The sequence below is a fragment of the Mytilus californianus genome, unplaced genomic scaffold, assembly GCF_021869535.1.
Source record: "Mytilus californianus isolate M0D057914Y unplaced genomic scaffold, xbMytCali1.0.p SCAF_4, whole genome shotgun sequence".
Classification (NCBI taxonomy): Eukaryota; Metazoa; Mollusca; class Bivalvia; order Mytilida; family Mytilidae; genus Mytilus; species Mytilus californianus.
In genome coordinates, this window is record NW_026262690.1 from 103,956,189 (window position 1) to 103,969,990 (window position 13,802).

At 30.8% G+C, this 13,802-nt stretch overlaps 1 protein-coding gene across 2 annotated transcripts in view; it reads right to left on the minus strand.

Annotated features, from left to right (window-relative positions):
- Positions 1 to 13,802, minus strand: part of LOC127738954 (filamin-A-like) — a 71,013-nt gene that overhangs the window by 8,372 nt on the left and 48,839 nt on the right. For both annotated transcript variants that reach the window (XM_052250453.1, XM_052250452.1), the window contains 4 exons: positions 9,320 to 9,403; positions 8,947 to 9,084; positions 7,900 to 8,079; positions 620 to 763 (listed from right to left, as the gene is read on the minus strand). In XM_052250453.1, coding sequence (XP_052106413.1) covers positions 620 to 763; positions 7,900 to 8,079; positions 8,947 to 9,084; positions 9,320 to 9,403 — 546 coding nt within the window. The remainder of the gene's footprint in view (positions 1 to 619; positions 764 to 7,899; positions 8,080 to 8,946; positions 9,085 to 9,319; positions 9,404 to 13,802) is intronic.

Below are 13,802 nucleotides of genomic sequence, written 5' to 3' on the forward strand. Positions count from 1 at the left end.
TCATATAAATTTTTGGAAGCTTTTAAATTGGGTTTTATTTGTTATTTCAGAGCAAAAAATATTCTTTGCTGGACATGAGTGAAAATTATTGTGTGATACTCCTCTCTGTTGCACTAGTGCAATAATGATCAAAAATAGTGCAGTTAACAGTAGCTAACAGTAATTAAACTTGTCATTTTGATAGGTTTAGCCATACAATAAAAATGTTATTCCACAAGTACTGGTAATATTTTCCCTGTAGCAAATAATGTTCTACTCAGGACAATATAAATAATTATCCAATATTTCCTCAATTATAAACCCCTTTATCATACACAAAGTAATTATATAAAAAAAAATCTTTTATAAGTTTCTCTTTCAACATACTCATACAATGTTGGCATAAGACAGTATATTGGTTGTTCTTTTTAAGTAACCACTTTTTGGTTTTGAAGCTGCCAAACATTTGTATTTGGCATCCCAAATTTTTGGTCTTGAAAATACCTGATAAATTTGTTCCAATATCTTTTTCTTAAAAAAAAAACAATATCATAAAACAACCATAAATATACTGTTTTGGAAAAATTTGTATCATGAATCATAATTTCAAAGTTAAAAAAATGTAAAAAAAATAATTTACCTTCTACTTTAACGCCCAAGTCACCAATTCTATTACCCACATCAACAATAAATGAAGCATTTTTATTTTCTTCTCCTGAATAAAGTCCGTCACCGCTAGCCGTGGGCAATCCTCCATCATCAATATTCTGTATATAGGGACATCCTGTGAAATAGTTAAACAAACTTTATTACTACTTCATCCTCACCTGAATGAACACTGAATCATACTTAATAGAAAAGTCAATTTTGAATCAAACTAACATAATGTTGAAAAGGAAATAAAAAAAAAAACACTTAAAAAAATCTAACTTGATATCATTATGATGAAGTAGACTTGTCACAATTACAACCAGTTTTAATATTATCTCAAAAACTTCTAATAAGATTTTGACAATTTTAACAATATCAGAGACAACATCTGTCCATGTCCCGAGGACAACCCATTTTGTGAATTGACCACCATGCACAAAGGTTATTTCAAAAGCTTTTACTGAGGAATTTTAATTACTCTATTTACCAAGGCATTTTTGATGTCCAACTAAAAAATGCAAAAGGTGACATTAACATACCCTGGAACGGCATTATATGAAACATGCAAATTTAATGAAACCTGCTCAGATCCTACCATATACGGCAGGTGTTAATATATTTACTTCTTTTAAAAGTAGACAGCTGCTGTTAAATTATGTACCAGTGATCATTATAATTTCAATATGGCAACATGGTTGGACTGTTTTTTTTTTTTATTTTGTTATATTTTTCGTATCCTGGAATACTTTTTAAACAGCTATTTAGAGATCAACTGATACCAAGTGAATTATGTAGCCCAATAAATATATTTTTTTTTAGCATTTGCAAGAAAATGTGTTAGTTTTAGAAGGATATGTCATTTGTAAAGCCTTTTCCACATTTTTTCAATATGTAACATACAAAAGCACTTACTCAAAGCCCTGATGTCAGTTCAATTTTTTGTCCTATGCATACATATTTGTAAAACTTTGTTTGATTTCTTTTTGTTTTTAAACGTTTGTATGATCTTGTTTTTTTTGTCCCCATCACAGATTCTTACCACTAATACTGATAACAGTATAATACATTTCTTCATCATTTATAACCTTGACATTTGCAGTGTACATAACACCATTTCTTAGTCCATACTGAAACACACTATCATTTGATTTCTTTGAAATGTTATTTTGAACAATAGGTTTATTACTCTGACTAGAATATTTGTTATCTTTTTTAATCCACTGTTGTTTTAACTTTGGAAATGAATATTCCAGGGTGGAAGCTGTATAGCTATCAAAACTATTTTCCCTGGACAGATTTGATCTTTTAATAGACTTATCATGCAGTCTGGAGGTAACATCGGAATTTGTTGAAAGTTTTGGTTTCTCATGAGAACTTTCTGATAGCTTTGCTTTCTCATGAGAACTTTCTGACAGTGTCAACATTTCTTTTACACTTGGTCTATCTTTTTCGATTTTCTTCTGCATTGTTCGATTTAAGAAATGATTTTCAAGGTTTGCCAATACATTGCTGTCGAACAATTTTCTGACAGACTGAGGTTTTTTTACTGGCTTATATGATGTCTTAATCTGATTGTTTTTTATTTCTTTGATATTAGCACCATCTCGACCCATCAACACAGTTTCAAGTTCCTTCACCAACTCATCCTGTAATTTTGACCCAGGATCCTTTTTTATAGAAGTTTTGAAAAATATTGGTTTTGGAATAGGTGCGATTGAAACACCTATTGAAGAAATCCTTTTCAATATTTCCTCTTTACTTTTGCCAGAAATTTCATTCTCGTCTTTTTCATCTGAATTATCCACTTTTTCAGTTAACGTTAACTTTTTATCCTCTTCCATATCAGAATAAGATTCCCCATCAGAATCAAAATTGATATATTTGTCTTTAATTGCACCCCGTAATTCATCCAGTAAGCCACTTTTTTCTGACACTGTTTTCACATTGTCCATAGCAGATGTGCCAGTAATTACTGACACATTATCATCAACTGTCACACTGTCAGTAGTTATTGACACATTATCCTTCAAAGTTAAATGAAATGGTAATGGTGGTGCAGGAATTATTGGTAGATTATCAGAACTGCCAGTAACTGTCATATTGTCAGAAACTGTCAATACACTGTCAATGACTGATTTTTCAGTGTCAGTTTTTGCAGATTCTAAATCCATCTTTGACAACTTTACTTACCCTGCAGTTTTATAATATCGTCGACTGTGCGATACCCTCATGGGTAGTCACGATAATTTAACACCCCTCCTGTAGTTATAATATCTGAATATCTAACATCTATATGACATATTAATGCACTGATAAACTGCCTAAGGAAAGTTTATAGATCCCATATCTTCCAAAACAATTTGCAACCATTTATGAACAAGAATTTTGCCTTGCTCCTAATCCACAGTAAAGAAGTTTATCACAACTATGTCTTTATATCCACATTATATGTAAATAAAGCACAACTGTTTTCATTTATCAGAAAAATCACATGGTACAATATATCCCAGACTTTAGATTTCTATAATTCTTTCCTTGACTTGTTTTTCTCAAATTACGCAAGACTACATAAAAAATATCACCACATTCGTCATATTGACATATATTCAGTAGGAAACTAATACCAGTATTTCTTCCTCAAATAATTGATCTGAAATACTATATCAGTTTTCAACCAGTAAACTGCTGCTATTTTTTAAAGGTCAGCTATCCATAATCAATCAATCATCAAATTATAAATATTTGATTTCAGATATGTATTGTGATAAATACTGTCTCTTCAAGTAAAAACTGATCAATTACTTAAAAGCTGTGTCAATTCACTCAGCGTCAAAAACTGATCATATTCCTTTAATCATTAATTCCACTGAATACAACAGTCCCTTTACATTATTAAATATTAAATTTAAATACTTCTTATTTTGTTATTTAACGTGTCTTTTCTTCACAAATTCACAAAATTTAAAATTTCCGCTTTATAATTTTTCTGTGATTTAATCATGTACACTAACTAACCACAACTTTCATAAGGCTATTTTATTCATCACAATTGTAAACTCAGCATGTTTATTCAATCCTTCTATAGAAGCAAATTATTTGAGTTTAAAAACACCCACATTTGATCCGAAGATTTAACTTTACCTTTTAAGTTCAATCTCTGTAATTGACCACGTCATAATCCCTATTCAAGGTTTTGATAAATAACTTGACCATTTTATTTGAATTTTAAAGTCAGTTCCTAATCATGTTGACCTTGATTATATAATTATTGTAAAAATAAATTTTACATTTAACATTTCAGTCTATACTTTTCGAGAGAAGTTGTCTATCAAAGTTTCAAAGAAATCCATACATCAATCTGCAAAACTAGTCATTAGATACTAAAGAATTAGTGACATCATTACAATGTATTAAAATTCATATTTTTGGATTTTGAAGAAATTTTGGAACAAATAGATTATGCTTGAGGGAACGATTTAGGACTGACAAACACCTTCTTACTGGTAAATTATACTGATAACCTTTTGGGCAGAGGGATTTATCAATATCTATCCCTCATTTTTTCTTCTTGCTACTGGACTCCTGGCTACACGAGCTGAGGGACTTAAAAAATCTATTAAATATTGTTATACATTCTATAATCAAGTTATGGGTTTTTGACTTTTACAGTAGGTCTTAAATCTGTGTACCTTGTTTCAAAAATGAGTTTTGAAATTTTTCAATTTATCATCCTTACGCCATCCTAAATATACCACAAATATATCAAAAAAGCTTATCACGGAGAAAACTCAATTCTGTAAAGCCAGAAATTTTTCAGACTTGCTCCAATTATTTTTCAAAAGAATCAAAATCAATGAATATTTCAATTATAACATAAAAATGCCAATGATCATATGATATATTGATTTATAATGATGCTGCAGTAAAATGAGTGCAAATAGGTGAGATAACTCAAAATGTTTTTTCAAGAATTTTTAACTGGCAAAAAAACTATCTTTTTTCATTTTTCTATTTATAGTTTTACTTAAAACAGCAGATTCTGTTATCAAAAAATTAAGGGTCTCTAGTCTCTCTTTATCAAATATTAAGTCTCTACATGTTGACAAGGACCTTTCAGAACTCATAAGAAAAGTTTGATTTATTGATGTGGTGACCAATATGAAACTGTCACAAAGGTCAACTGGCACTCTGCCATGTTTACAGGTCAGTAATGTACAAACTGAGAGTTTGTTGTGTTAATTCTTTTCATTGTATATCACAGCATGATACCATTATCATAATAAATTGTAAGACATTTTAATTTGTGATAAACATTTTCAAAAGTATAATCAGGTCATATTAGGATAGATTTTATTAATTTGCTTGAACGATTTTTGTATTATTCCTCATCAAATTTAAATAGATTAACAGAATGTAAACAAATGAATTGTTGACTTGCTAAATTGGGGACAAGAATTCCTTTTAAAAGTTTTTATAGGTATCACCAAATGTAAACAAATGTGTTTGATCTGAATTTAACCTGAGGTTGAATTATGCATGGCATTACACAAACTGTTTAAAAGTTCTTTTATGAACTCTGAAAACTTCCTTATTTTACAAACATAAAACCACAAGATTCTATGATGTTTTTAGAAGTGTGTATCAATTAAATTCTTCCATACATTATTTTGGATTATCAAGCATTCCTTAAAATATTATGTAAATAACTGTGACACTTTAAACTAATACTGAAGTAAAAAAACAGTCTTGACATATAAACCAACAAAACAAAAAATTTGTCAAGTTATGGCTGATTTTCTCAGGCATTTTTGTTAGAAGAATGAAGTTATTGAACTTTTAGAGTATATTTGTTTTGTTTTGGCAGATTTCTTTCCTATAAAGATGTGGAAACCCCTAATACGGAAAATTTTCACATAGCACTGTAATGGATTAAAATACAAAACATAATTGTATGTGGTCCTTAACTTCTTATATTGAAACTATGGGCTATTAGTTGCACATAGCACACTCAACCTTTTGCTCATTTTCCATCAAGAACACAGCATTTAGTTAGAGCTAGACTAAAATGGTTGACAAAGTGAATAAAGTGTTTTCCAGTAAACAACAATCTGACTCAGTGTGTTGATCTAGTATATCCATGTACATTAGAGTTGTTATCCTCAATATAAAAGTAATGTTTGTTGCTGGACATTCAGCAGACAACAATCAAATGCAAGAGAATGCAGAGCAAAACAAGATTGAAACTTGTACCAATTGAAAGCAAAGAACATCACTTTTATTGCTGTTCTATATCTCATAATCACAGTGAGAGTAAAAGCTAATACATCACTGCAGGTTCTGTACCAATTGAAAAGGATGTAAAGAGAGCATAAGATTGGAGAAATTGTCTTTTTTTCCCCCATTTTTTTTGGTGTTTGGTGAATAGTTGTCTCATTTACAATAAATAGTACTTCTTTATTTTCATATCGTCACTATGGTTATAACAAGCATGTACAGACCCCTATTTGTGCACATGTTAATTTCAATGAATCACATGCAAAATTGCATTCATTCATTGGAAGTTGATTACGTTCATACCACTTATTGCACCACATTTCAGTCAAAAATTCACTAAAATTATGCTGTTTGCCATGAATTCCATCTGAGGCCTTTCCCTCAGACCCTTTCCATATACCTACATAAGTACACTGTTTGGTCTGATATTATGTACAAGTGGCCTATATAATGATTTTGCTTGTAAACTCTAAACAGGTGTATGTTTATACATGTAAAATATATTATACATGTATAGCCAGACTTTGGAAGCACAGTTTTTAGGAGAGGAACATTTATTTTATGTCTACCATATCATTTATTCAAGAGTCCACATCTATGCAAATATGTGTCACAATGAATGAACAAGCAAAATTCTGTCAGCCTATCGTGTATACTAAATCAAAACAGACATATTTCAGAAAAAGGAACTTGGACTGTGAAGCATGGCTATGGTGAGGTGACTACTTTTAGTCATATAACTATTAAAAGAAAGGAAATTTTTGAGATATTTGGAGATTTTTCTCCAACCAACCATATTTAACATCCCATTCAGAACACTATAATCTGCAGGAGATTTCACAGCTCTGCAATAATTGAAAGGTTTAAATCAATATCTGAAGTGATGTCTCCTACGTATTTCATTTTCAACAATATCAAATGTTTGTTTGAAAAAGAAATTTCTTGTCTCAAGCAATCTTGTTTTAGTGGTATGCTCTTTCTACTACTATCAAAATACCTTTATTGGTTGATTCCAATTTTTGAAACCTTGGGTTTTTTATTCTATCTGTCATTATGTGCTGAACAAACCAATGCAGGATATGCATTTTGCTGGGTATTAAAATAAATAATTTCAAACAGGCACGAAACTCATGAGGACTGGTATCCAATGAATAAAAGAGCCTTAACAATCTTAAAAGCAATACAATTTGCCTTTCATTTTACATTATTTTTTCCAGTTATACATAATTCCTCTAAAATTATTATCTTATTAAAAATATTGAATTTAAAGTACAGGTACTGCATTGAACCCAATATAAGCCCCAAGGTTTTGAATTTTTCTCAAGGGTGAGATGGAGGGGCAAAAAATTGGTGTTGTGAAAATTTGATTTACTAAGTCTGAAATATATAACTGAGGTAAGTTTTAGCTAAACTGAAAGTTACTTTTATGTGCAAATCAGCCAGAAAATTTGCTTTTATTTTACAAAAAATTAATCTGCATTAAATTCCAGGGTAGATAACCCTTAGTCAGAAATCAAGAAAATAAAAAAAGCATATTACTTCAATTGTCAACCAACATCTTCTTACACAAATTGTTGATTTGTTTCGATTCAATGAAAATTATTCTTTATTTAATGTTTAATCTTGTTTTACAATATTTATGTTACATTTTTGTCTCTCTAAATTATATGAATTGCCATAAGGTAAAAGTAAAATATTTAAATGCCCCAAAAGGCATAAGCCAGGGCTGACCATGTGTGACCCTTGGGGGAAGTCAAGGTAGTTAAACATCCCCTAGTAGTAATAGAAAATTATAGAGTACAATTAATTTGCATCTCCTTAAAATGAAAGAGATATTTCGGACAGCTAGCTAAGATTAAATGGAATATATACTGTAATCAATGAGCATGATTCTCATTACAAAATCACATTGTCTCCTCTTGGACTCAAACCTGGGACCACTGTGTTCCAAGAGGGTACTCTTCATTACAGATATCATAAAAAATAGCTACTCACCAGGTAATTCATAACCAGCATAGCTAACATAAATTGAATAAGGTCCAGATTCATCAGGTATGTAAGCTATATTCTTGATCCAATCTCTGTCCTCTGTTGTAATGCTGTGGTCCACTGTACGACCTGATGGACTTTTTATAATGATATCATAATCATGTCTGCTAGCTTGAGAAAGGTCCACTGAAAGTAAAACAGTTGGAAAAGTAGAAATCATCTAGTTATAACAAGCAAATATACATATTCTGATTGAAGCCCGTGGATAAACCATCAACAGGAACAGAAAAAGATGGAGCTGAGTAATTATAATGGAACTATAGAAGCAAACTAAGCTGCAGAAGAAAAGTCTAAACTATCTAGGATAAAAGGAATAGGTAAGATAGGGTCACTTTTTTGGCCCATAAAATTTTAAAATCAAAGGTTTTTTAAAATATATCTATCAAATTACATCCTTCCAATGTTCATAAGAATTATAGACAGTCTGTCAAATTTTGAGTATTTATTAGTTTGAATTTTACATTTTTTTCGCTGTACGACATTGATCTTTTGATGTATAACTGCAAAAAAAAAACATTCTAAAATAGCCTAAATTTTAGAGCTATTAGTTAATAATTAGTTATGAACCAAGGCTAAACCTTATATCCGCAACTCTTCCTAGACAACAGAATTTCAATGACACTTTCATAGAATTATTCTTACAATTTATGTTTTTTCTATCAACATGGACCTGACTTTTATCAAATAGAGAAAAATAGGGTACGGATTTGTGAGATCTTCTCAGTATTTCTAGTAAAATTTGTTTTTTACATATCATCATCTCAAATTATCAAAGAATGTGTTTAACACTGCTATTTTGTCATTCAAAAGCGAGTTAAAAAAATTGTACTTCAAAAAGTCAATCATAATATCATTTACAGAGAAACTGCACAATGGTGAATTGCAAATCAAAAGTGCTTGCACTGGTAACAACCTGCCCCTGATATACACTTGTGAACATACAACGGGAGAAGTTAACCTTATAATATAATATGGAGTGAATACCAAACTCACCATCAAAACTTGCTGGTTCTCCAACACCTCGCTGATTAAATCTGGAGACACGAATGCTGGCTACATCAAAGACATCTACATAGTATGGACTGCCTTCTATTGGTTGTCCTCCAAAATAAATTTCCACTCTATGTTGACCTGTTTAAAAAGATGTATGCTTGAATTGGCATTAAAAATAATATTTGTTTAATCATTAAATCCCATTTCAAGTTTGAAACAAAAGGTTTCAGTAAATTAATCAGATAACGGGTGGTAAAATATTCAGTGAAAAAGCAGAGAAGTTCCTAAATTGTGAAGGAAAAAATTTGAGAGTAAAAATTAAGGCATATTGCAAAGATTAAGCTGAACTAATAATTTTCAATAGTGTATGTACCTGCCATAACTGGAGTCCATTCTACTTTCATTGTACCATCAATCTGTGTAGATAGACGAGAAGGCATTTTGTCCCCATTTTCAGCTACAAACAAAAGAATTCAGTGATGATTTAAAACATCAAGAAACAATAACTTGAATACTCTATCATTTTTTTAAAAGACAGTCTTTGCTGGTATCATCTATTATAAATTACCCTGCATTAAAAGTAAAAAAAAAGAAACATTAATCTGTAATTTGGAAGAAAAGGTTTGTTTCCAGTGCTGAATAACTTCATCTAGCCAACACAAATGAGACTGACCAACCAGAAATGTTTCCACCTTAAATTCTAAAAACAGCTGCTGAAAAAATATTACAAAACTCACTATTGAAAAGCTGCTGATATATCAGTAACTCCTGCCTTACAGGGCCAATATAAACCAAAATCATTGAACAGTGGTAGATGAGACCACTGATTGGTTCATGGACATATACAACTGCATTCTCAATTCAATTGGCGTGAATAGTCCTATGTCAAGGGACAAAACTCTTAAAAATCACTGGTATATTTGTGTCATCACCTATTATCATAAATATATTATAAGCTTAGTATTTAAATTCTGTGTCACATGAATGCTTGAAAAAGCATTAATGAAACTGACTATTACAAGCATAATACTGATTAAAAGAGTTGTCTCCCTAAACCAAGGTTTATCTCCCTTAATTCTATGTCATTGAAAATGACTCTGTAGACATTGATCTTTGTTAAGCACTGACAAGATAGTATCCCTGCTTTTTTATAAATGATATATAATATAAAGTCCTAATAAAATTTTTCTCATCCTCTTTCCTCAAAAATATTGGGAGGAAGGATATTCACTTGCTTTAGTTAGGTTTCACTTTAACTTCTTGGAATTTGAAATAAGTCTTTAAAAATATTATTTAAAATATGAAACTGAAGAAGAATAAACAGCTGCGCCATGAGGGCATGATACGCCCGTCGTCTTGTGTGTGAATTTTTATGCAATAAGCATAAATAGTTTCTGACATACGGCGTGACATGCGAAAACCCCCTTTTTTTTTTTACGAAAAACTCAATATCTCTAAAATAAAATTTTGAATCAAAACCAAAAAGTATACAGATCTTGAGATTAATATAACTAAGAAGTGTGTAAAATTTTAAGCAATAATCATAAATCGTTTTTGAGATACGGCACGACATGTGAAAACCCCCCCTTTAAAAAAAAAAAATCAATATCTCAAAAATAAAATTTTGAATCAAAACCAAAAAGTATACAGATCTTTAGATTAATATAACTAAGAAGTGTGTAAAATTTTAAGCAATAATCATAAATCGTTTTTGAGATACGGCGCGACATGTGAAAAACCCCTACCCCTTTTTTTACAAAATACTCAATAACTCAAAAATAAAATTTTGAATCATCACCAAAAAGTATACAGATCTTAAGATTAATATAACTAAGAAGTGTGTAAAGTTTTAAGCAATAATTATAAACTGTTTTTGAGATACGGCGCGACATGTGAAAAAAAACGCACACCTGTTTTAGTTACTAAGTCCCGTAACTCAAAAAGTTTTAATCTTATTTTCACCAAAAAGTATAAAGATCGTTTGACCATCATAAGAAACAACTATGTTAAGTTTCATGAAATTTGGATAAGTCGTTCTCAAGTTACGGTGCGACATGTTTACGCCGGACAGACAGACGGACAGACGCCGGACATTTGTATACCATAATACGTCCCGTCAAAAATTTGAAGGGCGTATAAAAAAACACACACCTGTTTTAGTTACTAAGTCCCGTAACTCAAAAAGTATACAGATCGTTTGACCATCATAAGAAACAACTATATTAAGTTTCGTGAAATTTGGATAAGTCATTCTCAAGTTACGGTGCGACATGTTTACGCCGGACAGACAGACGGACAGACAGACAGACGGACGGACGCTGGACATTTGTATACCATAATACATCCCGTCAAAAATTTGACGGGCGTATAAAAAAAGAATCTAAAAGTTAAGTTCATGTGGCTTCTGTTCAATGTCATCTATTTTTGGAGGATCTAATTATCAGCCTGCTGTGCAAATGATTCTGTAAGAAACTATCATTAGTTAAAAAAAAATTCATTCATATATATCTGACATATGGTTAAAATAGTATAGTTCCACTGAAAAAATACAAGAACAAAATCAACTCATCTATTAACAAAAAACACTCATAGAACACATTTCAATATACAGTGTAACACAAAATATCAGATATTTTAATAAATGATAACAAGGAATCCTTTTAAACCTATAATGGCAACTTGAAGATGTTCAGGATCCATATAAGGCAACACAGACTGTAATAAGAACCACTGTGATTGGTGAATCATCATCAGGTGCTTCTCCATGGTAACATACACAGGATTATGGGACGAGCTCTGAACTAGAGAGGAAGTCTGCTTAACCACTAGGGATGAGTTCCTGTCAATTAGGGATGAGTTCCTGTCAATGACTTCAATAGTAAATGGTGATCCTGTAAAACAAATATTTTATATAAGAACTACTATATATATGAACAGAGGTCGTATTCATGTGTTTGTGATCAGATTCAGTAAACAGAAATTTATTAATGACATTCCAGGTATCTAGCTACGAGATATATAAAAAATATAAAATATGATTTTTTTTGTTCAATCATTAATGAAAGTGAAATAGTGAAATAATATATCGCTTTTAGCAGCCAGTATGGTTCAATTTTGTCAAAATAAGCTAAGAAACATTGATGATGAATTATTAATTCAACCTCATTGAATCCATATTCATGTGAACTTCAATGTAAACCCTTAGCTGGAGATGAATACCTCTGCATTGTGCATGTTCAATTATTTACAGGAAAAAAATGTCAACTTTGAAAGTGAAACAAAGGTAAACCATTTAATTGACTGATTCGATCCACAAAAAATCATTCTTATACAGGTAAATACAATGATAAACATATATTTTTAATCTATAATATGAAATTAAACAGACATAGAAAAATCCGAATGCACGAGTCTGATATCTATTTATATATATATATTTATGTTTATATCGCTTATATAGCAATCGGAGGTTTTCGGAGGTCAACTCGACAGTTAATTAGATGGCGTCTAGACTAAAATACACCCGAAACAAAGCTACATATTATCGATTCCATGCCTGGTATATTGTTTATTTTACACTTTTTATAATTTGGATAAATGTTTTACATTGTTATAAATCAAATATGAGAATTTAGGCAAATCGGTGAACATGAATTTGACAGCTAGTGCCCCTTTAAAACATAATTTTTCAAAAAAATGGTCAATGGAGCCACCCAAAAATATAAGATGTAAAACCATCAAAACTTAAAAACACAAAACAATAAATATAAAAAGAAAGAAAATAGTGGCCAAAGATTTCACCCTAAAAGATCTTTGTCAAAGGTTGTTGAAAGGAGAATCAAAGAATATAAATTATTTGAGAACAGATTGAACACTGTTTTAATATTATTTTATTCAATTTGACACTGTGATTATATAATGTCAATGTTATGCAATCCTTAGTCTGTTCATCTCTGTCAAAATGTGGTTTGCTTACTCCTAATTCTCAGGAATTGCCTATTTGTCTCTTAATATTTTACGTTACATGTCAATTTGACCTACCTGGAACTTCATCTCCATTAAATTTAGCATAAATCATGTGATCTTTTCCAATTTGTGGTGTGAATTCTGCTGCTAGCATGCCAATCTGTGTCTGGTGAATTGAAACCGGAATTGTCTCCCCTTCACATTCCACTATGACCTCTAATGCTCCTTCCCCTGATTCACTCACATCAACTAAAAGAAAAGAGGAAGAAATTCAACTTCTATGAGGACAATATCATAACATTTTTTTTTTATTAGAAACTGTAAAAAATCAAACTGATATTCTTTCTATAGTATATCTTAGTGTAGAAATGTTTTTAATAACACAAATATGTGCAGTCCACAATGGCTAATACAACTAGAGGCTCTAAAGAGCCTGTGTCGATCACATTGGTCTATGTGCATATTAAACAAAAGACACTCTCCAACATTGTAGACGAGAATAGAATTCATGACAAATATCACTGTTTTGTTAATCTTTTATTGCTGATCATTTTGTCTGTTTAGTTTCTCTCTATCTTCTTTAGTTTTTGCTCAAAACACAAAAAAGGTAAAAAAATCCTTATTTAAGGGCAATCACTCCTATAAAGAGTGACAGTCTACTAACTATATCGGCAAAATTTGACTTGTTAGTAGATCTTGCCTTGCTGAACATTTTTGTGATTTAAAGTGTCTATTTATCTGTTATAATTTTTATCATATAAGGCAAAACACCAAAAAAATGGTAAAAATCGTCATTAAAGGGCAATAACTCCAATAAGGAGTCGCACGATTTCTTCCATATTGTCTTAACAGTAGAGCTTGTCTTGCTGATCATTTTTGTTTATTTAAGT